The following is a 25,168-nucleotide window of genomic DNA, read 5'->3' as shown; positions in this document are numbered from 1 at the left end:
GTCTTAAACAATCTCTTCTCACGTCATTAAATTTAAAATTATAGTTTTGATCATGGTGTAAGAATACCTACACCATGGTTTTGATAAAAGAAAGACTAACATAAGAATCAAAGTAAAGAAGTCGATAACTACTATCTACAATTTTGCTCTATAAAATTACATGAAACTAGTTAAAATTATTTTCCTACAAGGAACCACGTGTAGCAAATTTCAGGATCACAATAAACGTCCGCCAGTCCTGTGTATCACAAATGACGAAGAATACTTTATTGTAAATCTACTTGTTGGTATCATTAATTTCCCAAGCAGAAAGCGAGTCACACAAGCCAACGCGACGAATCTTATGACGGACGACGCTACAACATAATTTTTCGTGTTGTTTTTTTCTTAATTTTTTTTCTCTTTTTTTTCTTATTACATCATCTACGTATAAACACGCACAATGGGTGTTTGGTATGCGTCTCGCTTACAATGCTACGTTTTACTAACTCTCTCTGTTCTATTGTACTATATAAAATACTGTCATGCACATGTCGAATAATATGTACTGCAAAGGAGGGAGGGATCCTTAAACCTAATGCTTTGATCGAGACTACGGAAACTCTAGAGGATACAACGGAATCGTCCGCGCGCTCCTAGACGCGTAACTCGGACAACTCGGATTAATTATGAGACCTGTAAACGTAGAAAAGGAAATTATATGTCATTCCGAGAACGATGCGAATCGTATAGGTGTGTGATGATTTGACTTGTAACATATAACGATCTCACACGACTCTGTGACAACTCTGTTTATTATTCACCAAAATAATTTAGTACCACATATTAATTGAGGGGGTATTTCTTCTCGGGTGGGGAATTTCTTGTCTTATACTCGGCTGAATAAACAATAGGAGAAGGTAGCAGTCAAGTAATTAAGTGTACCGTGTTGGAAAAAAATCATTCTTAATTAAGCGATTATCAATTACTGATTTCCTCTTTCTTGCAGATTACACGTTTTATACACGTGTGCGAATGTCCCTTCTTATCATATGCCTGAAAAATCGGACGCTTTGCCTCGTTTATCTATGTCTGTCTGTCTGTGTGTGTGTGTGTGTGTGTGTGTGTGTGTGTGTGTGTGTCCGTGTATGTGTGTCGATCAATCGTGAACTTCGTGTTCTCTCCGAGATTTATTCCCTTATCTTCCATCTACCGTCTACGTAATGTCTGCGTTACCACTAATACCAGTTAGAACTAAAAGATACAACTAGTACCACCTTCTCTCTTGGAACCCACGCAATGAACTATGCGCTTCTAAAACTTTCACACGTTACGCCTCACGAGTCGCTCTCCTCTTCCATCGGCTCTACTCGAACGCTCAAATTTCAATCGTCGCATTCTCTAGATTCGGCTGCCCATTGTATAACGTTGTTGCTGTTAATGCATGGTGATTGTAAAACGCCAAGCGTGTAGTGAGCATTTTCTATCGTTCCAATTTACATTCCGGACGTTCTTTGAATCTCGTCGAGCGATTACCCCAATTCTCAATCCGTGCGCGCCTCATTCAGAAATGAATAATAATATATTTCAATCGATGCACATGTACACACGTTAGCCGTAGGTCAATTTTGATTGGCATCTTTCCAACTATGATATTCGATTGTACATAAACATATGTAAATCCATTGAATTTCCAAAGGGGCACGCCGTTTCAAGAGGATCCGATCTACGCATAGACGTGTAACAATACATTCGCTTGTCGAGAGCATTATTCGCATTGTCGTACTATTTTCGTTTATATCATTGTCATCTGGTTTATATTACTTGCGACGTTACGTTACGTGTCCCACAAAAGAAACAAATGTTTTATTAATGCGGCAATGTGATAACAACTCAGGGCATACACGTGAGCCGACATTAGATGATCATTAACACTCGATACTTTGTATGATACAAAGATACTGCGCGTCTATACATTATTATGTGTGTGTATGTATGTATGTGTCTGTGTATAATATGCTTATATATATATTTATATATATGAGTAAAGAAGGAGCAACATCTTTCGTTCTCTCAAGAACTCTCGAGGAGAGCGCGCGGATATTTAAGTGACAATGAATTAGTTACCATCGTAGTTGCGCGGTGATGACGCCACAGCCGAAATTTTCGCCACTGCTGACAGAAAGTTAAAGAGATTCGACGCGTTCTTACGCAAGGTCATAATCGAGGACGATCTTTTCTCTTTGCGCGCGCGCGCGTGTACGTGTGTGTATGTGTATGTGTACGATCAGCTGGTAACTAATACTTTAACGGATACATTGCATAAGCAGGCGAAGAGAGTAAGAGTAAGACCTACTCTGCAAGTATTGACGGCAATATCGGTATTGTTATTGTAACTCTGCCGTTGCGCAGGTATTTTATATGATAAAAAGATGCGCAATGACAACGTAACAATACTGAAACTGTCGTCAGGAGTCACAGAATAGATCCCCTAAATCAAAGGCGAGTTATACCCGTCAACGACATCGAATTTTCGCGCTGCGAGTAAAGACACGTTATATGTACAGAATAATGCCTACTACAATTGCACAACTGCCTAAAGGAATATAACTCTTGTAATTGTATATGGCATTAGAGTGACCCCACGTCCCGTAGGTAATCCGTAATGAGAACTCGTGGGAGCGTCCTCTCGATCGTTTGATCCTCATGACCGTTTCTCTTCGATTCACTCTCCTCGAATAGTGCAGTTCATTGCCGTAAAACGATGTATTTTATAATATAATTACTAATTATACTTTATTTTATAAATTAATTAAAGAGTTCTTAACCATACGTGTTTATGTGTGTTTATGTATAATAATAATATTAATATTAATAGCATATGTACGATAGCTTTTGTAGCAGCTTACTCTTTCGGCCGATTCCATAAAAATGGATGCGCGTTCGTCTTTTCTCTCGTTTTATACTTCCGTTCGCTTCCGCACACGACGTCTGACGGAAAATCTAAAATTCGGTGACTAGCGGCACTCCCAAATCTTCACCGTTTGATCGACGCTCCCGGTGACCACGTAAGGATGGTTCTTGTGGAAATCTGCAGTAAAGGAATCGAATATACGTACGACGAATAAATGAACGCAATCCGTTCGTCTGGTAATTCAATGAAATCAGAGAAACACTGCGTCAATCGGAAAGAGGAGTGAAAAGAAAATGTACGAACCGACAGAAGTGCAGAAGTGAAGGTGCGCTTCGAGGGTCTTCATCACTCGCTTATTGCGCGTGTCCCAGACTCGCAGCGTTTTATCGTCGGACGCGCTGACGATAAACTTGCCGCCAGGATGGAAGACGATGCATCGCACCCAATTGTCGTGTCCGACGAGAGTGAAGAGGCACACTCCGGCGCCGACGTCCCACACGCGGATCATCTTGTCCCGTGAGCCGGAAGCGAGGAAGGGCCCTTCGTGCGCGCCCTTGTTGTCCGCTCCGGCAGCCGCGTTGATCGACGCCCTCGCGTTGTCCGGTGCCCATGCGATGCATTCTACCACATGTTCATGTTCCCTGAACTCGACCTGACAATTCCGAATGACTTTGCGTTACAAATGAATTACATACGAATTGATCTTGGAGGGACGAGAAGAGGACTGATTGACATTACCTTCGTCTCCTTCGTCGCAACGTGCCACACTCGAACAGTCTGATCGTTCGAGCAGCTGGCAATGAGTTCACCACACGGGCTGACTCGCGCCATTCTCACCCATTCCCTGTGTCCCGTAAGTGTTTTCACACAGTAGCCCGTTGCCACTTCCCAGATCTTGATGGTCTTATCCCTGGAGGCGCTTACTACGAAATCACCCTGCGGCATAAACGCAACCGAGTTGACATTGTGATCGTGACCGTGCATGGTCTTGACGCAAGCGAACGACTGATGGAAATCCCACAGCTTGATGGACATGTCTGCACTGCAGGAGGCGAGCAGCTTGCCCGAGGTGTCGAATGCGATATCCTGCACGCTGTCAGTGTGGCCCTTCAACGTTCTCTCGAAGTCGCCGCTTTCAAAGTCCCATACCTTGAAGGATAGAGGACAAGTATTGAAAAATTGTGTCTTTAGTCGATCCATTTGATACTTGCGGACCCAACGAGCAATCGTTAGTCCACTTGCAGATCGTTCTCACCTTAATGGTAGCATCTTCGCTGGCGGATACTATAAGACTAAAAACCGGGTGAAAAATAACTCTATTAATAGGGGCTCTATGTCCGGATAGACAGAACTTCTCTGGCGGCCTCGGTATCCATTCGGACGGCGATCTCTTGCCACGCGTTGGCGCACCTTCTATGAACTCCTTCTCCGCCTCGGAGAGTTTAGACTCCAATTCCATTACCTACGATACGATAGTGCGTAACAAGGATATCATTGAATTGTTCTGCGGACGCAACGTTATAGAATCGAGAGTCGAGAGAAAATATCGCGAATTGAAAAGAAGGAAATGGAAGGCTCTACCTTCTTTTGCAACCGTATGACCGAGGTCCACTTCTTCTCCAAGAGGCCTCCGTACTTCCTCTCCACCTCTCCCGGCATATCGGCTTCTTTCTTAAATGCCTCCAGTGCATCTTGATAGCCGTTCGTGCTAAGGTAATCCGCGATCGCCTTATTTCTGAAAGAATCGATTCGTTTTTTAAGACATACGCAGAAACTCAACAGAAAAAAATTGCTATTATCTTTATCTCTTTATTAATTTCCAATAAATAACATTCAAGAGATTTTAGACAATGATTTTCTTCAAACTTGCTTGTTCGCTTATTCGTACATTTTCTCGCAGGGTACCGCAAGGCAAGGGGCCTAGAGAGGATAAAGGGAAAAAGACGCGTGTGTTAGGTGATAGCTTTAATCGCCAATTGTTCCGCGTTGGCGTCGGCCACAGCCGCCTGTTTATGACGCGGAGATAAAGATAAAATGCCGTACCCGCGATCCGACACAATAGACGGGGAAGGGGGAGGCCGCAAGGCAGGTTGAATACGTGGGAAAGAGATTGAAAGTCGGGCAAACTTGTGCCAGGGTGAAAGGCCTTCGAGTCGGCCGTTCGTCTCTATCTGCACCTGACTACTCCACGTGATGGTAAATTATCGCTCGCGGTGCCTCACTATCTCCGTTTTACGGCTAACGCGTGGCGCGTAGGAGCGACGCGCTGGACGCCTAACCGAAAAAAAAATGGAAAACAACACAATGGCACTTTGTCCTGAAGCAGAAAGCTAACCCACGTGCTGACTACTTCCGCTATTCGCCTTCGCCGTAACGTATGCTGATTCGAACATTCGTTTTAATGAATGGAAAAACGTCATTCGGATTTCATAGCGCGAGTCAAGATTCGCTGAGAGACACAGCACGCTGATAATAAAAATGACTCACCTGATATGCGCATGTGTGTACCACGTGTTGAATTGGACGTTACAAAGGCAAAAAAAATATGCATAATATGCATAAAATTTTATCTCGACGAATAACGACGCAGAAAAATTTAAATAACGTATTTTAATAACGTATTTTAAATGCGGCGTAGTACTGACTGTATAAACTCAAAAGTTAGGTAAAAGTTAGTGTAAAAACAAATCGACCAGGCTTATCTGTCGTCAGCTGATACCGAGGCAAATTAGAAGTTTGTACAAATGATAACTTGTGCGTAAACCCGCATGTGACACGGATATCAAATGTTTAGAAAAGTGAAAAAGTTCCAAAAGCGAAAGATAATTTTAACAACAAGCATAAAAAAAAGAATCTAGACGTGTCAATAATCTCTCTCTTTTTATTTTAATATTTATTCTATCTTTTTGTCTTTCTTTTATTATTTTATTTTGCTTTGTATCTATGTTAATTGTTTGTCCTTAGAGAGCTTACCCTAGGGCAATAATAAACGCTCAATCTCTCTCTCTCTCTCTCTCTCTCTCTCTCTCTCTCGAAAAATTATTTGCAGCTCGTGAGATTTATTCATTGCTAATTACTTTCGATGTACAATCAACTTAGAATGTTGTAACGTGGGCTTCAACGGATATCGTGATCCATGCAGCTAATTACGCACTAATTCGTGGAAAATTAAGTGGAGGCCAACGTGGATAATGACAGAGGTAAATCCATGGGGGTACTTAACGGTGTGAGAAATTCTGCATTTGCTCACGCAGGACACATCCTGGAGGCATGGCAGGTGTGTGGGCGCGCGCGCACTCTGCCTTAGGAAGTACAAAAGAGGAAAAAAATGTTTCGAGTCAGGCAGGTAGGGCATCATTGTGTCTGTGATTGCGGAAGGCGACCCCCGTCATCCGACACCCGCGCGTCAGGTTCGCGCGAGAGCACGGGAAAATGCCAGGAGATACGACGGACGCGCTCTCGCGACAATGGCTCACACATCTGAGAAAGAGGAAAAGAGAGAAAGAGAAAGAGATATATTCTATGCATACGAAAGCATTGTAACGGCGTATCGCGCAAGTTGTTCCGTACAGGTGCGTGCCCCAGGGGATCGTACGCGGGCAACCATGAGGAAAGCCTGAGGCATTCGAAATTCATCGCCAACGAACGTCATGGTTTTAATTTATTCCGGGGAACGTTCACCGCTCCAGAGAACATTCATCGCCGTCGGCTTGGGAAATTTACTCTCGGTACCAATAGCTGCAAATGGCATTATTACGGTAGAGACGTTCCCTTTTGCGATTACTTCTCTCTGATCGCGCACGAGGATACACGGTCCATTCGCGTGATGTCCTACGCGAACTTCTTATAGCCGCGCCAGGAATGAGAATGCACTTGTGTCGCTCGTTGGCGAAGAATTCTCTAGCAGGGACGTTGACGCTCGCAGCGAAAAAGAGAAAAAAAAAAGAATACATCCGCTTTAGCGCAGATGATGTCCTCGGAGCATTAAGGAGGACAAACAAAACGTTTTGCGGAAATTGGATGCTGACAGGCACGTCATTTGCGCCGCATTCAGACACACGAGCACAACGAATGCGATGAAACACCTGCAGTAATCGAAATTAAACTCTCCGATCATCCCTCCTCTCATCGTTCGTCGCATAAATTAAAGATAGAGCCGAGGAAGAGGTCGAGATTGCTACCGGCGATACGACGCCGCGTTTCGAGAGGTGCTCTCGTATACAAAGATCGGAGGGATAGACGGCGAGCGGTAACGGTACAATAGAACTTCAGAGCCGCGAAATTCTTTCCTTTCCCTCCTCCTCCTCTTCCTCTCTTTCGCTCTCCGCGGCGAGTGCACGATGAATTGTGCGAGACACGTTGTGTTTCGGCTCGCCGCAGGAATGCAGATTGAGGCGCAGATCGAAGAGCGATTATCCTGAGACGCTATCCTTGGCTCCTCGGTAAAGGTGAATACGGAGTAATTCATTCCGTCTGGCCCTTAGCGCATAAAACAGACGCTGACATCAGCGTGAAATCGCCTCGCCGTTATCTATCGCGTTTAAACTTCACGAGTAAGCACGCGGCTACGTCGAACTGACTTTCCTTATCTGCAACTGCATAGTATATATCAGATTAAAATTCACAAACGCTTTATAAATAAAATTATTATCATTCGCACGTTTATTGTATGTAGAAATTTTATAAATGTTTTGCAACAATCTCTCGATACAAAAAGGTAGATGTATTATATCAGAGAAATGTGTGTATATGCACTACGCGACAAAATTAGGGGATTACTTTTAATCGTGCAAAAAAATACCCAATATCAAAACTTACATAACGTCGCGGGAAATAGTCGTAGAAGGAAACCTAAAAAAGCGTTTTGAAGATCAAAGCCTTCAGCTATAAGGTACATTGAACCGTTTGAGCTGCAAACCATTTCCTTTCAATAGATGATTTGTACATAAACGTGAAAAAATGTTGAAAATTACTGAACTTTGAACTCGTGCATGGACGCGACACACACACACACAACACACACACACACACACACACACACACACACACACACACACACACACACACACACACAATGTTGTAAAAAACTTTTACCAGTCATCTTAAAGCTTATTAAAGTCTCCCATTCAAATTTGTATATAGAAATTTATCTTACGGTTTGTTTTCAGCGAGTTATTCCACTTTCAAGTGAATCATGCATTTTCGACACTTCCTCTGATAAATTCATATACCTTGGGCATTAAATGATTAAGTTATCCGAGGGATAAACTGCGAGTAGATTGCACGATGGAATTTACACCTCATACTTGTGTATGTGCATGTATGTGCGATGCAGATTAGAACCCTAGGGTTCGTCTCCCAGCATTTTCTGACTTCAAACCCTCTCAGTTACACGTATGTGTGTATGCACTGGAAAAAGTCTTGTTGCACCATTTAGAAATTTGGTAAATTTAAACAACAAGTCTGTTCAAAAACGGACGAATCAGAAATCTCTTGTAGGAATTACCAGATTATAGTAAAATCTATCAAATTTATCAAATTTTGATTGTACAATACTGACCAAAGTCTTGTTATAATAATCAGAAATTCCGCTTGGTTTCGCTCAATCATACAAATTTTGTTAACATAATCAGATGATTTTTCTCAGCGTATGCATCTGTGTCAAGAGTCAATTTATATTTATTTATTAGAATATCGACTATCTGGATGGCAAACCCACAGATAAGGTCGAGAGCGATTTCCCTATTAAAAATACTAATCGCCCTTCCATTCAACCCTCTGTATCAGTTTACGGAAAGCCCGGAAGTGAAAGTCGCAGGCCGAAGGGAGCGTTTTGCCATGCATCATCCACTCGCTAAGAATTACACACGTGTGCATCGGCCCTGAGGGCCGGAAGGCACTTCTTAGAAGGAAAGCAACATGGATGCGCCAAGGTACACCTGTGCTAATCGATGAGAGCCCTCTCCCTCAGACGGAGAGCCAGCTCTCATCCCCTTCCTATGACGCTTCATTCCAAGGGTTCGCCGTCGCCGACTCATTCTGCGCGAGGTATCGATCCCGCCGTACGCGCGTGCTCGACAGACATCCTCACCCGCCGTTCCCCGGACATGCCCGGACATGCCTCGCCGCCTCGCTCCCCCCGTGTGTCCGACCGATCGACGAGCGATTTTGCGTCATAGGAATTAGTCGGCATAGATCGAGGATACGATCGATGCCGACGGTGTCCCCGTTTGACGTCGCGCTGCCGTGTCGCATGCGGGCCTCGCTCGAGGCGAGCGAAGCGAAACCCTCCAAGGAATTAATTATAAACAGTTTTACTTGAATAATGGAAGAGCACAGTCCGAGAATAGTCCCTCGTTCATTACGAATAAGGTTTTCCAATGTTTAAGCCGTGAAAAAAAAAAGAAAGAAAGAAAGGAAGGAAGAAGAACCTAGCTATCGAGGAATTCCAGTCGTTGGACTGGATTCGGTATTTGGGATAATCTGAAACGGAGTTGTCCACTTATCGAAATCGTTTCAGATAAATACTCTTCGAGACGTCAAGTCCTGTCCGGAAGGAATGCCACATTCGATCGCCTCAATATCGTCGTAGGGATGTAGGACATTGGGGACGAGGGGAGTAATGACCGGTGACGTAAAAACCATGCCGTTCCATTGAAAGATAAGCACGAATCGGAACGTGGCGAGATAATGGGAACGTTTGGCGACGTTCGATTCTCCCGCGTGTGTACATACACGCGCGACAGCGCTCGAACAGGAAGCGCAGTCTCACGACGCGGAGCGAGAATGCATGCGACAGCTGAAGAGCCGCTTCTCGACACTCTCGGAGATCGTTATATGCCCGCGAGTGACTCATCCACGCCCGAGCCTCCCAACTTTTCTCCGTGGCATGAGAAAATTCAAGAGCGACTCCCATGCCGCTCTCACACCTCCATGCGCCCACGATTATGCAAAATATAGCGAACCAATTACACAGTTAGCCCATTAAGGCTCAATGCTCAATGCCAATTAACGATGCCAAGGTAGCTCGGTGGATTGCGAATATTGCGATACACCTAGAATGTGTTGCGTTTTCTAATGAAAGTATGCAAAATTTTTAATAGCAGAAAAACGAGGTCAATAAATTCAAGTCGAGTATAAAGAGGATTTGAAGACTCCTTAACAGCTCGTTTCATGAATGACGCTCTATTCCTCAGAAAATATAGAGAAGATTGTAACTGTTATTGTGAGCGAGAACTTTGCAGCGTAGGTGATACGAGTTAGGGAGGGAAACCTTTCCGTATTTCCTCGATTGATCCGTTCCCGGACTATACGCGCGTTTGCGTGTATCAACCCCAACTCACACACAGAGAGAGAGAGAGAGAGAGAGAGAGAGAGAGAGAGAGAGAGAGAGAGAGAAACGCTCGTAACTCGTAGGGAAGAGATTGAGGGAAGCCGTTAAGCGTATAAACATCGTCATCGAAAACATGCAAACCAGGAGTCCCACGAAGCATTTTATACATATGCAGTGGGTTAACTTACAACTCCTCCCTCTGACGTTGAGACAGCACCATTTTCATGATCCTTGTGTGTGACCTGGCTGGATACCTCGATGGTGATTCTGTGGAGCGCGACTAGATCTTCCAGTCACCTCTCAATGATCTCAGTGCTCCGCCATCGATATTGCCTGTAACAAAAAGTTGCACACATCAGTTTTAATTATCTCACATATTTACATATTCATAATTCACTTTTATACACGTTCTATAGAGCGTGCGTTGAAACTTAAATAAAAAAAATTAGTATATGTAATTTTAAATCACAATATATAAAATATATCTCTTCATATGTATCTTATAAATATTTTACATATACATAAACATGAAGATATATGTAAATAAATATATAAATAAATAATTTTATATATCGGATATTCGATTTAAAATTATACATATTAAATTTATATAATTTTTTTTAATTGATTATAAATATACAAAAATATATTTATTTATATATATTATTTGCATATATCCTTGTATATATAATATATATAACATATATATGCATTTCTCTCGTTTCCCTTGAAATAATTTTGTTAAAAAAAAATTTGCTACAAATTGCCTCATTCAATGTGTCAACAGAAACGAAGATGACACATCACGCGACACTTTGCAGTTAACGTTCATCTTTTCTGCATATAAAATTACTTCGGAGAAGACGCGCGAGGCATATTTTTCTTATTATTTATCCGTTTCTCTCCTGCCGCGTTAGCAGCAGTCATATTTTTCTACGCCTATCGCGGAGAAAGAAGCTAAACGGCGGCGATCTGGTGCGAGATGAGAACCGGACCGTGCCCAACGTTGTTTCCACGAGCTAGCATAACGCGCGCCTGATACGCCTGAAATCAATGTCGTGGTTTATTTCACTTTCCATCGTGTCGCGGGAGAGAAACCCACGCGGCGCGGGTCGCGCACGCTCGCTCGCTCGCTCGCCTGCCTACCTACCTCGCTGGGAATCACCTTTGCTCGGAGCTTTCGCGACGAAAAGCGGCCGCTTTTTCGCGGCCGAGCTTGGACTCGGTGCGGCGCGATTTCGCCGCGGATCGATAGCACTTTTCACCGCGCGTCGCACGAAAGGGAAAGGCGGCTTGAAAAGTGAAGCTCGAAATCACGACGTCGGGCTGACGTGGCGATAATCAACGGTTGGGAGTATACGCCGCGGTCGGCTTTACCTGGAAAATCGAAGGTGGTGCGCGTGGACAATTTTAAATTAACGCCGAGAAAATGATACCACTTTTACGTTGCCTGCGTTAAATCGCGTTCCGAACGCTGTTCATTACCCTCTCGCGTGAACGTAGAAAATTAAATACGCAATTTCCTGCTGCCGAGTTGCGAAACGAAAATCGATACGCAGGTAGAGAAAGCTGTGTAATTCGACCGATTCGAGTATTTGAAAAAAAAAAAACTTGAGGCAAATTGCCTGTAATTTACACGGGAGGTGTACTGTAACCGTGCAACGTGAGCGTTCTTCGCCATTCGAAAATCATTCGAGATAACAAATACTTGCGTACGTATCAATTCGCATTGACAACATGTAAAATGAAGACAGGGCCGCAGATAATATGATTAATAGAGTATTTATAGAAGATATATTGATTCTATGACTCAACTTGCCTGCTGCATTAATAACTGATAGTGATGCAGCATAATTTTTTTTCAAGTACCGGTTGTGTCTTTTAAGGAATGAGATAATGGTATGCAAGTTGGAAACGCGAGTCCAAACGAGGGAACGATCGCAGGAGGAAGGACCTTGACAGTCGTAAAGGCGCACGCGGTGCGCGGCGCAGCGACGGCGCAGCGTCGCGTCGCGTCGCGACGCTAGCTTCCACGACGCGCGATGGTTATCGCCGCGATGCGCCGTGATCGATAAACCGGCACGGCACAGCACGCCCACTCCGACAGTCGCGTATATTTTCGCCTTTGCGGTGCATTTAAATATTCATAACGGCCTCTTTCCACCTCGTAACGCCGCCTCGTAACGTGAAGTCGTTAAACAGCCCCGACGTGCATGATTGGGACTACTCGCGTGGAGGAAGGTCACAGGACGGCGCGGACGAAACCAGGGTCCATTTATCGAGGCTTAAACATGAACGGAACAACAATTTTATTAGAGCATCTGCAAATTTAGCTAAACCAAAAAAAAAAAATTTTGATCGAAAAACTAAAATACTTGGTTCAATCACTCGAAAAAATGTTTTCCTGATGTAAGTAGATTTCTAGGTGTTCCAACAAAAATTTATCGCTATTTCTTGTATCTGCTATAATATTGTTTGTCACATATAGTAGCAACTTATAGTGGCAACATTTTAGCAATCCTAGAAAATTTAGGATTTATTATCAATTATACAAATTTTATAACAAATGTGATATGCCTTAACATGAACAGGTGCCATAGAAAAAAAAATCTTTGTTTAATTTTACGAACAGTTCAGGTATAAATTCTGTCTCTGTTATTTAAATTGATTAAGTACCAAACATATGCGATATCACAATATTTGCTAGTCATTTATTTACCTTGATTAATTTTTTACAGCTAAAAGATTGTGGCTGTACTTGCAAAACCATTTTTTTTTTATTGATACGATCAATAAATATTGAATTGGTTAAGTTAATTGTTGATTAACAAATGTGAATAGTTGACATAATTAAACTATACTTTATTTTGTAAAACTAATAATTGATAATCAATTGAATGTTTGCGTGTGTTGGACTAAATATTTCAGTTTTTTCAACAAATATTTTTTCTTAGTGTAGACACAGGTCAAAAAATAATTTATGTTGGGCTATCAAAATGATTATGCAGGACGCCCAAGTATGATAATGTCGCTGCAAACAGTTTTGACATTCCAGAGACCAAGTTAAACATTCGATACAATTCTTTAAATATCTCAACATAATTATTTTCAGATCTGTATACTGAGGAAAAAATTACTAAATTTTAATAAATATTTATTCGAATAGTATTACAGTGATAAAATATTTACTAAATACAAATACATATTTGTTTAGTACTGGAACCACTAATTTAATTTAAGAACAATTTTTTTTATATAAAGTATATATTTATGTACCATAAGCAAATATTGTATTGGTACAATTCGAATAAATATTTATTAAAATTTAGAAATTCTTTCTGCCAGTGTATTTCAGTAAAATTTTTCTTTCCGTGTACACAATGAATAACGGAGCGAGACGTAGAGAAGTGTAGAAGATAATAGAATAGGAAATGAAGAACGTACATGGCCGAACGAGGAAAGAGCGATAAACGTAAGACCTCTCGCTCGAAATATGAATGGAACGATACTAGTCGCCGAGAAGCACCGACACGCCGCTCGAGAAACTGGATCTTGGCCGCCGCGCGTAAATGCACACGGCTGCCACTTGCCGCGAAAAGTTGAAAGTATCGTGTACAAGCGGAGGAGATACATAATTTACGATGTCCTTGCTGCGAACGGCACGGTAATGCGTGTTACCGTGCGGCGAGTAGCGGGAATTCCTTTCGGCGCTTCGCGCCATTCAACCCTAGGCGGTCAAGGCCCTCTCATGGGCTCTAAAAATAAGAGATCTATCCACAACCATCATTTTCCTGCGCTGCAAATGCTTCCCGTGGACAGCACAAATTTGTACTGGTGATTTGAGAAATCACCGATAAAAGTCGCCGACCATTCATTGAAGAAAATGGTCTTGCAAGTGCAATCACGATTTTTCGGCTGCAAAAAATTAATCAAGGTAAATAAACGATTAGCAAATATCGTGATGTCGCATATGTATGGAACTTAATCAATCTACATAACAGAGACAGAATTTATACCCGAACTGTTTGTAAAATTAAAAAAAAAAAAATATTTTCTGTGGCACCTGTTCATGTTAAGGCTAATCACACTCTTTATAAACTTTGGAGAATTGATAATAAATCCTAAATTTTCTAGAAGAATTGCTAAAATGTTGCTGCCACACAAGTTCCATGTGTGACAAACAATATTTTAGCAGATACAAGAAACAGCGACAAACTTTTGTTGAGACACCTAGCAATCTACTTACATCGGGAAAACATTTTTCGAGTGTTCCCTTAATTCAGCATTGGGTTAACTAAATTAAAGACATCTTTGTTTTCCTCAATCTTGGTATAACTCTGATTTTCCGATCCCACGGGCGAGTCTGTCGTAACGACTTCTACCTCTCTAGCTTTGTGCAAACGTTTAGCCCCAGCTTAAAATCTTCACTAAAGATCTCAATATAACGAGACGAGGCTAATCCACGAGGCGGTGTCGTAAATTCTTATCGCGGACAATCGCTCTCCTCTTCTATAGACCGTCGGCGATCGATCCTCCGATTCGCCGGCACGTTCGCTCCATCACAGTTACGTTTCCGGGATCGTCGGTCCAGGTGAGTGACTGCCGACTTTCCTGACCTCGCGCTACGGGATATCTACCTGCGGCCCCGTGCTCCTGCCGATTAATCGACTCGCATGTTAAACGCCGGTGTCAACCGGTCGAGAGCGCTGACGACGGGAGGAACGAATCTACCTGAACCACGCGACGATCGGTGGTTCTCACAGACGAGTCCCAGGGTATCTACGGCAGTCTAACAAAAAATTCGTTGTAAAACTCGATCGCACGAAGATCGCGTGATTCATCGATAAAACCTACGGTGGTCTACTTTGCGACCGTTAGAAAGCTACTTCCAATCGCGCAGATAAGTTAAAACAAATTCGAGAAAGGGAGAGAGAGAGGGAATACGCAAAGCTAGAGAGAGAAGGAGGGAGATTAAGATAATTAACGCGCGAAATTCGCGCGATATCTGGGCCGTCGGGTCTCTTATCCGCGGGACTCATCGCGATCTCAATCGTCGAGTCTGTGACGATTCACTTATCAAGAATCCGACGGAGGGGACGCGAATCGTTGCCGCGCAATCAGGCGCAAGACCTCTCGGCCAACCGGGCCAGAACGCGGAAGCGAGAGAGGTGCCGAGAGGAATTTTTTTACACCCGACGATTCTCCAAGAGGAGAATCGATCGCGCGAGGGAGTGACTTTGCACCTGCAAAGTCGGCGTACGCCGCGATGTGTCACTCCCGAGCGTAGACGGGTGATTAGACGTGTGACAAACAATGCGACTGTCGGTGACGCTGGGAGCGCCGATGTCGCGCGGAGGGTCAGCTTAAACGATCAGCTTAAGGAAACGTTGACCGGCTTCACCGAGCAGGTATCGACCGCGCGCTCCTCCCTGCGAAATCACGGCAGGTGCTCCGATCGCGCTAATGCGTTGGTTACCGCCTCAAGGCCGTGAGAGAAAACCGCGCCGTCGCGTCGCTTTATCTCTAGCACGCGAATATCTAATGCACGGGATACCGCGAACCAGAGAACAGACAGCTCGACTACGACATCCCTTTCGACAGAAAAGAAAGAGGGAGAGAGACAGCCATATCGCGAATTAACGCGATAAAAACGAATGATGAATTGGCGATCGATGACGCGGAGCTCGAGGTCTCGGGCTCGCTCCGCGCGTCCTCAATCGAGAGAGAGAGAGAGAGAGAGAGAGAGAGAGAGAGAGAGAGAAAAAAGAGAGAGAGCGGAATCGCGTTGACAGCTGATCGCGCATTATCAGAGTCGTCGATCAAAGTAGCTCGACCCCGTCCGCGAATGAAACGAGGATGCTGCGATGCCGTCGCCTCCCCGAGAGACATCTCTCTCGGAGGAGGTTACTGCGACGCACAGACGGCGGTGATCACGGCGCCGAGGCCAGTCCGCGGAGAAAATCAATTCGCGTTTGGTGACGTGCGACGCGCGTATACGTTGTCCGCGAGTGACGGGTCCGGACGTGTCTCTCTCTCTCTCTCTCTTGTGTTCTCTCTCACTCTTGAGCGAGACAATCTCGTGTTCTGGAAAATATCCCCGAAACGTCGCGACTACGACGACGATGACGACGATGATGATGATTATGATGATAACAACAACGGTGTTTAGAGCGTCGCGAAGACGAAAACGTTGACATCGATTTCGCGCGCGCGCGCGCGCGTGCTCGCGACTATCGACGCCGATTCTCGTAACGACGGTCCAGACGTACCGAACGCCGTCGCGGGACGACCGTTTGTTGTAGATCGCGTACGGCCATTTTGCCAGAACCCGTCAGCCGTCCGTGTGCGCGACCGCCGCCACCGTCGCCGCCACCACCGTCGCTGCCACCGCCGCCACCGCCGCTTCTCTCTCGCCACCGGCCCCGCTTTCGACGCCCCCTCGAGATTTCGCGCCCCCGGGATACTCCTTCGCACCTTCCGCCGCCCGTAATCGTCTTCCTCGCGGATTACTCACGTCTGTTTCACGGAGCAGCAGTAGCCGTGGGATCGCCTGGTTCGTGAGCGACGACGAGAATTTATCGCGTGAAAACCGGGACGACCGCCAACTATCGGTGAACACCTCGGATCACTTCTGCGATCGGACTGGCCCCCGCGAGGTGGCGTCTGCGCACTTCCGACGCATGCGCGCCACCGCTGTCGAGTTTCGCCGTTCGAGCGACGCGAGCGCCCATCGGCGGAATTTCGCCGAATCTCGAACTGCGTGAGCGAAAACTCTGACGACCTCTAGTGATATTTTATCGAATCTCGAGACGCGTTCGAGCACGTTCGAGCTGATTCGAGCAATGCCGATCTATCGTTGGTGAGAAATTTGATACGTAGTTCCGCCGACCGTGTGTAGATGGCGAAAAATCGCGCAATAGAATCTTCGGGCTTTTGTTTATTGAGAGAAACTACCGCCCTCATACATCCCCAGCGCAAAACGCGCGCGGAGCGCGCCAAAAGCACGTGCCGTGGAGATGCTTCGCTAGATCGAATTGTGCGTGATATTGGAAAGGTCAATCGGGATATTCGGGATTCTCGCCGGAGCACCTTGAATGTTCAGTCATCAGTTTGCATTAATATTATTGAAAGTGCTGTAACTGTCCAAGAATTCACAACCAAGTTTAATATTCAGGTATATCTTTGTCTTATTGTTTGTTTTTTTCTCTTAAAAATTTCTATATTGGATTTATTATAGCGCCTTCAATCTATTAAACAGTTGTTAACAGTAAACTATTTGCCATAAAACTTTTTAAACTTGTATCATAACTTTTCTTTACTTACTCAGGAAAAGATATGTCGTAGACAAATAATTATTTTAGGAAAATAGTATCTAGACAAATACTATAATATCTGCCTGGTCAAATAACTTTTGCCCGTTCATTTGTGTTCAAATGCTATTTTCCTAGGCAAATATCATTTGTCTATTTACCTAAGCAGCTATAATTTGACTAGACAGATAGTATTTGCCTATACTCAGATACTATTTTTCTAAAATAACTATTTGCTTACAACATATACACAAATACTTCAAATACGAGCAGACAGAAAGAGAGAAGATATACATGTGGAATGAATCTTTTGTTTCAGAAAGGGTAGCAAGAGAATTAAGTTTTAAGAATGAAAAAATATGTTTTACCATCTGAGTTGGAACGAAGAAAAAAAGTTAAAGAGATGCGAAGAAATCTTTCGATACTGTGTGATACAGAGGATGACGATTCTTCCGAAGAGCCATTTATCATTGCTAAAGCAATACAAACAAATGCTTGTACGAATCATGATGCATACAAAAACGATAAGAAATTGACAATGTCTTGCAGAGTTCAGTTAATACAATTAAGTGGGGAAATTCTTAAACGCTATTCGCACGTGTTAAAAAAAATCAAGAAGTCAAGAATATCTGGAACATAAGGAATTCAAAAGGTATCGAGAATTTTCCCTAAAATCTATGTCTATTGTCTTGCATTGTTTGAGATAATTGAATTACTATTTGATATTATAATTTTATTTTAGTAATTATTTTATTATGTTTTTAATAACAATAACCATAAACGTATCTTTAAATTAAAAGTGAAAATAAACTGACTTTTGTGGCATTTCTATAAATTTATTCGCACTCTTCAAATGGCCATATAAAGCTGGTAAAAATACAGTGAGAATATGGAGCTATTATCAAAGTTTCACTTGTTTTAGTCTTTTATTAGATATAATAATAACAATAAGAAAAGAAATTTAATAAGCAGATAATGATAAAGAAAGAATTATGTGAATAGAAAATAATACAAATAAAAATGATGTGAATAAAAAATAATGCAAATAATGAATAATAATAATATGAATAATGAATAATGCAAATAACAAATAAAATTTTATTGAAATAATCATCTAAATAACATTATTTGAATAATGCCCAACTTTGTTCTCTGCATTAATGATTTTAAGATTTTTTTGTTTTCATTTAATAACACGAGATCATAGTAACATAATCCACTGTCATTATCATAAAATATTTCCATATTTTTCAAAAAAGAAATGAAAAAAAAAAACTGGGGATTTTTACTTCAATTCTGTTTTCCATAAAATTAAGATTAATACTATTATCTTATTATTGTAATTGTTTTTTTTTTATTGTATTTTTCTGGGAAAAACTTTTTTTTTTATTTTTCTACGCAGTGATTAAAAATACTGTATCTGAATATAATTATGTTATTTAAATTTATAGGTGATCCCTACTACAAGGAGCACGAGTGCAAAGCGTTAAAGCAGGATGGCATATCTATCTGTTCAATCAATTGATAACAGTAAAATTTAGGAAAAATAAACTTTGTACACAATACAATATTTTATACAAATTATTTTTCGTGATATTCACTGCGTTGTTTCTTTCAATATATATATAATTGTATAGACAAATTGAGGCTGTTACAATTAAATCAGCGGTTTCTGGTACATACTGATAGCTGTGTGAAATATTCTCCATTTATTTGTAAAAATTTTCAAAGCATTTTTGACTCCTTCGTGCTCTAAAAAGTCGATAATTGAAATTTTTCTTTTTATATATCCAGTTTGTACTAGAATAAGGTTTCATAATTCTTTTTGCTAATTTAAAAGCATCATCGCATGGCATGATGGAAAATATAATTATTTTTTAGCACACTGTCACTTATTGATACAATGCAGAAATCAAATATTTTGCTTATATTTTTAGATATTGCGGGAATATCTGCGGAAATATGAAGAAATACAAGCTACTATTAAAACTTGACTGAATTTGTCAAAAAAAAGAGTAATGAAATTAAACAAATAAATAGCGAATTTGGTTGGACTGCACAGTGTGCACTGGTGCACATTAAAGTCAACGTACATGAATTGATGTAAGATGTGTGTTCATTGTCAGTATAAATATATAAACAGATTAAATTATAAAATTTTCTCTTTTATGTTATTTGATAAGATACAAGTATTAAAAATTTTGCCAGTCGAGATATTTGCAGTTTATTTTTACTAGATCAATGTACAACGGCTTTAATATGCACTAGTGCATACTAGCGCATCCGACCGAATTCGCTAAAAGGCAATTGAAAAATTAAAAGAAGAATGGCTACAACCAACCATTGAAGCAACTGGTTGAAACGATAAATTCAAATTTTAGGTTTTACAATGTTAGAAATCAGTCGATCCAAAATTTCAGATAGAGAGAATTGATCAATCGCATTAATCAGTTGGTCGAATTGTTAAAATGCGATTAGTCAATTCTCTCTGTCCGAGATATTGGACCGGTGCGAAACGCTATTATCACTTGATTTTTTAAACTAAATTAAGTTAAAATTAATGGCTTATAAATAAATGATTAATGGCTTAACGTTAAAAGTTACATGAACCAAAAATTAACTCAATTCAAAATTAAAATTAAATAAATTAAAAGTCCGTCTTGAAAAATATCCTTCTATTAGATTTAAAAATTTATAATGTTTTAAAGTTAAACTGCTCAAAATAAATTTGTTTGATGATATAATTGTTTTGAGTAATTTAACTTTAAAAAATAATTATTATTATTTTATTTTTAAATTAAGTTACATAAAATAATAAAGATATATTGCTTTTATGTAGAAATGTATTTTTCTTTTATATAAATTTTTAACTAGAAAAAAAGTTATAAATAAAGTTTGTGTTTAAAAAAAAACTAGTTAATCCTTAAATCATTTAAAATTAACAATGTTAAATTAAAAATTATTAACTATAGTCGCGAAGTATGTATGTACATTAGATAGACAAAAACGTCTGATAGATTGATTGTTTATCTTTGTATCTACCAATCTCTTCCTTATTTTTGGAAGAGAACCACAAAATCGTAGATAACCTGTTGCCAAAACTTTGGCTATGTAGTTCAAAGGTTCACATTCTACAGACATAGAGGCGCTTCGAAACAAAATCATGAATGCAAAAGATCAATTTATTTCTCAGACCTGAGAAGGTTAAGTTTAATAAATTTAAATAGTATTACGATAGAAGCTTGGAAGTTCGACGATAAAAATTGGATCACGTGGTACTTCGATTTGCAATCGGGAATCCACTGGTCAGAAGGAAGTAAAGAAGTTTAATACTTAATAAACACAACTTATACGCACGGCGTCGCGTCGTGGATTTGAATAATATTGAACTATTTATGTAAGTTTGATGGCTTTTTCACAACCAAACTCCAGAGGTAATTTTAATGGGAATGCAATACCCTCTTGTCTTGTATTTTGCACATTCATTTCCATTTCAAATCCCTAATTTTGTTTAATTTATAGAATTGCAGAATAGAAAAATCTTGGAGGAGCTGCAGCTGAAAAAGCAGATGTTACTGAAGCAAGGGGTTGCGCCAAGCTTAAACACGTCGCTGGGAGTCTCGTCAACTGGCTCTGCATCAAATATAGCAAGTGTCAATAATAGTCGAGGTGTTTTTTTGTTTCGCTTAATGTTATTGATGTGTTTTTACAGAGTGGACAGTCTAACGATGGTATAGCGATGAGTGCCTCCCAAAGAGCAGCATTGCACAATGCACATGCCGCTTCGTTTGGTTACTTTGTTACCCAGGATTCTTCCTTTGGAAATCTGATATTACCAGTTCTGCCTAGATTTGACAATAAATAAATCGCCTGTACTGAATGTGCAGATGTATATAAGCAATTCAGTGTTATTAAGGATCATATATCAGTAACAAGAATTTTATTTGTCAAGGAATTAAATCACCTTTTTATATAGATATTTGTTGCAGTAAGATTCTCTGTAGAAGAATCACAGTTGACTGCCTTTAAGTAAATAATGGCTGGACTTCGACTTCGTCAATTAGAGGAATATCTGCAGCAATTGGACGTGTTTGAAAATCCAAAAGTCTCGCTTGAGCAATATGCCACCAGTGCACATATCGCGTCGCATTTGTTGTACACTGCACAGACGCACTTTGACGATATAAAAGATAAAAGCGTGGCAGATTTAGGCTCTGGATGTGGCACATTGTCATTGGGCGCCAAAATGCTTGGTGCTGAATATGTAGTTGGATTTGAGATAGATTCTGACGCAGTTGATATTCATTACAGAAATTGCAGTGACATAGAACTCTTCGTCGAGATTGTGCAGTGCGACGTACTACAATATTTACCAGGTATCTATATGTATATAAATATTTCATATTTATTACAGATTACAAAATATGTAGAGTGTTTACGTTACAGGAAAATTTGAAAAATACTTTGATACTGTTATAATGAATCCACCTTTCGGCACCAAAAACAATGCCGGCATCGACATGAAGTTTTTGGAGATGGCAATCAGGCTTTCGTCCAATGCGGTTTATTCTCTGCATAAAAGCAGCACGCGGGATTATGTCTTATCGAAGGCGACGCAGCTTGGTGCGACAGGAACGGTGATAGCCGAACTCAGATATGACTTGCCAAAGGCTTACAAATTTCACAGAAAAGCGTCCGTCGATATTCAGGTGGATTTTATACGATTTGAATTAAAGCGCTGATTTTTTGAAGAAAAAAAAAATACACATGTTTAATTTATTCGAACTTGATGCCTTGAGCCAGAGGTAGCTCGTTTCCATAATTGACCGTAACGGTGCCACGCCGCATATAGTGTTTCCAGGCGTCGCTTCCACTCTCGCGACCTCCGCCTGTGGCCTTTTCACCACCAAACGCACCGCCTATCTCGGCGCCGCTGGTGCCGATGTTGACGTTAACTATTCCGCAATCTGATCCGTGTGGACCGATCCACTGTGTGACAAATAAACATTTGATAAATGAGCTCAAATATGTTGCGTAAATCAGTTTATATGGCGTTGCAACGCACTTATTAGCACAACATACTAGGTATATATTTACCTGAAATACATTTTGGATACTTCTAGTAAAGAGACTACTGCTCAGTCCTTGCTCCACGCCGTTGTTAAGATCGATAGCTTCCTCAAAAGAGTTTGCCTCTAGGATGTAAACGATTGGGGCGAAAGTTTCCTGTTGTACCACCTCTGCACCAGCGGGTAAACCCGAGATGATCGTCGGCTCAACATAAAAACCGGGTCGCTCTATTTGCTTTCCACCGAATTCTATCGTGCCACCGGCTTCCACAGCCTTCTGAATTGCAGCCTGCAGTGAAAAGCGTTGGATTAATCAAAAGGTTCTTTTTCCTGTACGTATTAAAGGAGCGAATGAATTTTTAATCAATGTGGTACTTTGCTTAAAAAAAAATGATGCATATACCTTGTATGCATCGACCGCTGCTTGATTGTGCATCGGTCCGTATAGGACACCGTCATCCAACGGGTCTCCGACTCTTTCTAATATGCTCTTATATGCCGTTTTCAGTTTCCCTAAAAATTTCTATGTAACATATGATAGACTAAATGTTTCCTTATTTATATTTACACTCACCTAGGAATTCGTCCTTTATTTTCTTGTGCAATATTAATCTCCTGGTGGTGGTACACCTTTGTCCAGCTGTCCCAACGCATGAAAAGACCGCTGCCCTCACTGCCATTTCTAAATCGGCATCCTCTGCGACTGTTGACAAAGGAGAATGTGTTATACACAGCACAAGCAGAATTGATATAAGGAGATACGCACCTATTAATGCATTGTTACCGCCAAGCTCCAGCAGAGATCTTCCAAATCTTTGCTGAACCTTGAGAGCTACTTGTCTTCCTACGTTCGTGCTTCCAGTGAACGAAACGAGAGGTACCCTAATACGACAAACGTTGTCATCTATTCTCAACACGACATGTAGGACAATAATGTAATAAATCTAAATCAGAACTAACCGTTTGTCGTTCACCAGAGTCTCCCCGATATCCGGTCCACCTGTGATCAAGGATGCAACGGAGCCTGGGATACCATTACGTTCCAAGACACTCGCCATTATCCTGGTGGTCGCGATAGCTACTAGAGGTGTACTTGACGCCTCTTTCCAGACGATGGTGTTACCACAAACCAAAGCGATAGCACTGTTCCAGCCGTATACCTTAAGACACGACGATCGGTGAATTACAAGCTCTGAAGACGAGGAGTGATCGCAAGATTCTCTAAAAATTATATTTACCGCTATGGGAAAATTGAACGCGGAGATAACACCAACTACGCCTAAGGGATTCCACGTCTCTAAGAGCGTGTGGCTCTTTCTCTCCGACGGGAATACAGTACCGGATAACGTCCGCGACAAGCCGACTGCGTAATCGCATATGTCGATGAACTCCTGGACCTCGCCTATACCCTCCGGCAATATCTTTCCTACGGCATGATGCACTCTACGTTAATTACAAACGGATCTACACTATAGACATTGGTAATTATTTAAAGATAGGGACCATCCTCCAATAATTTTGACCTTGACATATGTTATCAAGCGCATAACCCGGAGTAACCTCCAACAAGTTTTATAGTCGTAGCTCACTCTTCGTTAAAAAGTTATAATTATAAAAAGTTGGTAAAAATTAAAATTTTTTTTTAATTATTTTAAAAAATATTTATTTTACAAAAAAAAGATTAAATAAAAAATAAAGCTCTTGAAATTGTCTACAATAAAGCTTCTATGCATAATTTTCGTAATTGCAATGGTCCCTATCTCTAAATAATTACTTAGATATTTTGATATACTGTAACTATACAGGCTGTTACAGAGAGTAAAATCTCAATGCTTGAAATAATAAGTTTACCCATTTCCAAGGATACTAAGCGTCCTAATGGCTCCAAATTTTTCCTGAGCTCATCCCCAATCTGACGTACGATATCGCCCCTGGCTGGCATCGGAATAGATGCCCATTTTGGCCACGCTTTACGTGCTTCCGTTACAGCATTGCAAGCTTCTTGCGGTGTGGACTCGCGGACCTTCGCTATCACTTTGCCGGTCGCCGGCGATATCGACTCTACCAACTATATTTTATGTCAATTCTATTAATTTTATATAATTATTTATTTGCGGTGTATCCTATCACCTAACGTTTCGCCGTGCTGTTATGTGATTTAAAATTTTTTCTTAGCATTCACAATGTACCATTATCTATCTTGATAAGACTAAATCAACATTACATACCTTGCCAGATCCACCCCACTTTCCGTCGTAGAGACCAGGATTTTCGATATTGATACCTAATTGTTTTAAAAATCCATACTTTGGATCAGTCACTAAGTGTCTCGTCATCTGGAATTGGGAAACGTTGCGACTTTTTCTCAACAATAAACGTGACATTGTCAGTCGCTCCTTATTGACTAGTTGAGCCATCGAGCATGAAGTCAATAAATAGCTTGGGTTATCGTCGAAAAGGCATTTATCGAGAGAAGAGAGGGAAAGAAGAAAAGCGATAAGAAGATATCTCAGCGCCGTATCTGAACACAACACTAATTACAAACAAGTTACTGTATTGCAAC

The 25,168-nt window shown here is 41.3% G+C and overlaps 5 protein-coding genes across 8 annotated transcripts in view; 3 read left to right on the top strand and 2 right to left on the bottom strand.

Moving 5' to 3' along the window:
• Positions 1 to 25,168, top strand: part of LOC120356861 — a 78,936-nt gene that overhangs the window by 46,542 nt on the left and 7,226 nt on the right. The gene's annotated exons all lie outside the window — the stretch shown is intronic.
• On the bottom strand, positions 240 to 16,898 carry LOC120359294 (lissencephaly-1 homolog). Of its 4 annotated transcripts, none has more exons than XM_039456282.1 (7): positions 16,741 to 16,898; positions 10,415 to 10,559; positions 4,475 to 4,628; positions 4,149 to 4,355; positions 3,632 to 4,042; positions 3,197 to 3,545; positions 240 to 3,070 (listed from the first exon to the last, which is right to left on the bottom strand). In XM_039456282.1, exons 2-7 carry the CDS (start codon positions 10,450 to 10,452, stop codon positions 2,997 to 2,999), a joined length of 1,233 nt encoding a protein of 410 aa, XP_039312216.1. In that variant the 5' UTR covers positions 10,453 to 10,559; positions 16,741 to 16,898; the 3' UTR covers positions 240 to 2,996. The 4 variants fall into 4 exon arrangements, with proteins under 4 accessions (XP_039312216.1, XP_039312219.1, XP_039312217.1 ...); XM_039456285.1 differs by lacking the exon at positions 16,741 to 16,898 and adding an exon at positions 16,496 to 16,610; XM_039456283.1 differs by lacking the exon at positions 16,741 to 16,898 and adding an exon at positions 14,864 to 14,883.
• Positions 20,943 to 21,401, top strand: LOC105195463 (SOSS complex subunit C homolog). The gene is made up of 3 exons (XM_011160872.2): positions 20,943 to 20,970; positions 21,059 to 21,183; positions 21,249 to 21,401. The coding sequence occupies exons 1-3, from the start codon at positions 20,943 to 20,945 to the stop codon at positions 21,399 to 21,401; spliced, it is 306 nt and encodes a 101-aa protein (XP_011159174.1).
• LOC105195439 (rRNA N6-adenosine-methyltransferase METTL5) lies at positions 21,059 to 22,298 on the top strand. Its single transcript, XM_011160827.3, has 3 exons — positions 21,059 to 21,183; positions 21,249 to 21,912; positions 21,983 to 22,298. Exons 2-3 carry the CDS (start codon positions 21,573 to 21,575, stop codon positions 22,276 to 22,278), a joined length of 636 nt encoding a protein of 211 aa, XP_011159129.1. The 5' UTR covers positions 21,059 to 21,183; positions 21,249 to 21,572; the 3' UTR covers positions 22,279 to 22,298.
• On the bottom strand, positions 21,918 to 25,166 carry LOC105195464 (putative aldehyde dehydrogenase family 7 member A1 homolog). Its single transcript, XM_026137769.2, has 9 exons — positions 24,834 to 25,166; positions 24,457 to 24,673; positions 23,844 to 24,031; positions 23,566 to 23,765; positions 23,372 to 23,487; positions 23,180 to 23,308; positions 23,009 to 23,118; positions 22,634 to 22,894; positions 21,918 to 22,525 (listed from the first exon to the last, which is right to left on the bottom strand). Exons 1-9 carry the CDS (start codon positions 25,020 to 25,022, stop codon positions 22,313 to 22,315), a joined length of 1,623 nt encoding a protein of 540 aa, XP_025993554.1. The 5' UTR covers positions 25,023 to 25,166; the 3' UTR covers positions 21,918 to 22,312.

This window comes from Solenopsis invicta, chromosome 12, assembly GCF_016802725.1.
Source record: "Solenopsis invicta isolate M01_SB chromosome 12, UNIL_Sinv_3.0, whole genome shotgun sequence".
Taxonomy (NCBI): Eukaryota; Metazoa; Arthropoda; class Insecta; order Hymenoptera; family Formicidae; genus Solenopsis; species Solenopsis invicta.
This window is presented reverse-complemented; position numbering and strand designations above follow the sequence as displayed.

What these genes read in the sequence shown, in the direction of transcription:
- LOC105195464 (XM_026137769.2), bottom strand. Translation starts at nt 25,022, where the DNA reads ATGGCTCAACTAGTCAATAAGGAGCGACTGACAATGTCACGTTTATTG. An exon ending in CGTTCAATTTTCCCATAGCG is followed by an intron (nt 23,766 to 23,843) that starts GTAAATATAATT and finishes TCGTGTCTTAAG; the next exon opens with GTATACGGCTGGAACAGTGC. An exon ending in GTATCCAAAATGTATTTCAG is followed by an intron (nt 22,526 to 22,633) that starts GTAAATATATAC and finishes TTTGTCACACAG; the next exon opens with TGGATCGGTCCACACGGATC.
- LOC105195439 (XM_011160827.3), top strand. Translation starts at nt 21,573, where the DNA reads ATGGCTGGACTTCGACTTCGTCAATTAGAGGAATATCTGCAGCAATTG. An exon ending in CGTACTACAATATTTACCAG is followed by an intron (nt 21,913 to 21,982) that starts GTATCTATATGT and finishes TTTACGTTACAG; the next exon opens with GAAAATTTGAAAAATACTTT.
- LOC120359294 (XM_039456282.1), bottom strand. Translation starts at nt 10,452, where the DNA reads ATGAAAATGGTGCTGTCTCAACGTCAGAGGGAGGAGTT. An exon ending in CAACGTCAGAGGGAGGAGTT is followed by an intron (nt 4,629 to 10,414) that starts GTAAGTTAACCC and finishes CGATTCTTTCAG; the next exon opens with AAATAAGGCGATCGCGGATT. An exon ending in TCATACGGTTGCAAAAGAAG is followed by an intron (nt 4,356 to 4,474) that starts GTAGAGCCTTCC and finishes ATCGTATCGTAG; the next exon opens with GTAATGGAATTGGAGTCTAA.
- LOC105195463 (XM_011160872.2), top strand. Translation starts at nt 20,943, where the DNA reads ATGGCTTTTTCACAACCAAACTCCAGAG. An exon ending in TTCACAACCAAACTCCAGAG is followed by an intron (nt 20,971 to 21,058) that starts GTAATTTTAATG and finishes TTTAATTTATAG; the next exon opens with AATTGCAGAATAGAAAAATC. An exon ending in CTGGCTCTGCATCAAATATA is followed by an intron (nt 21,184 to 21,248) that starts GCAAGTGTCAAT and finishes GTGTTTTTACAG; the next exon opens with AGTGGACAGTCTAACGATGG.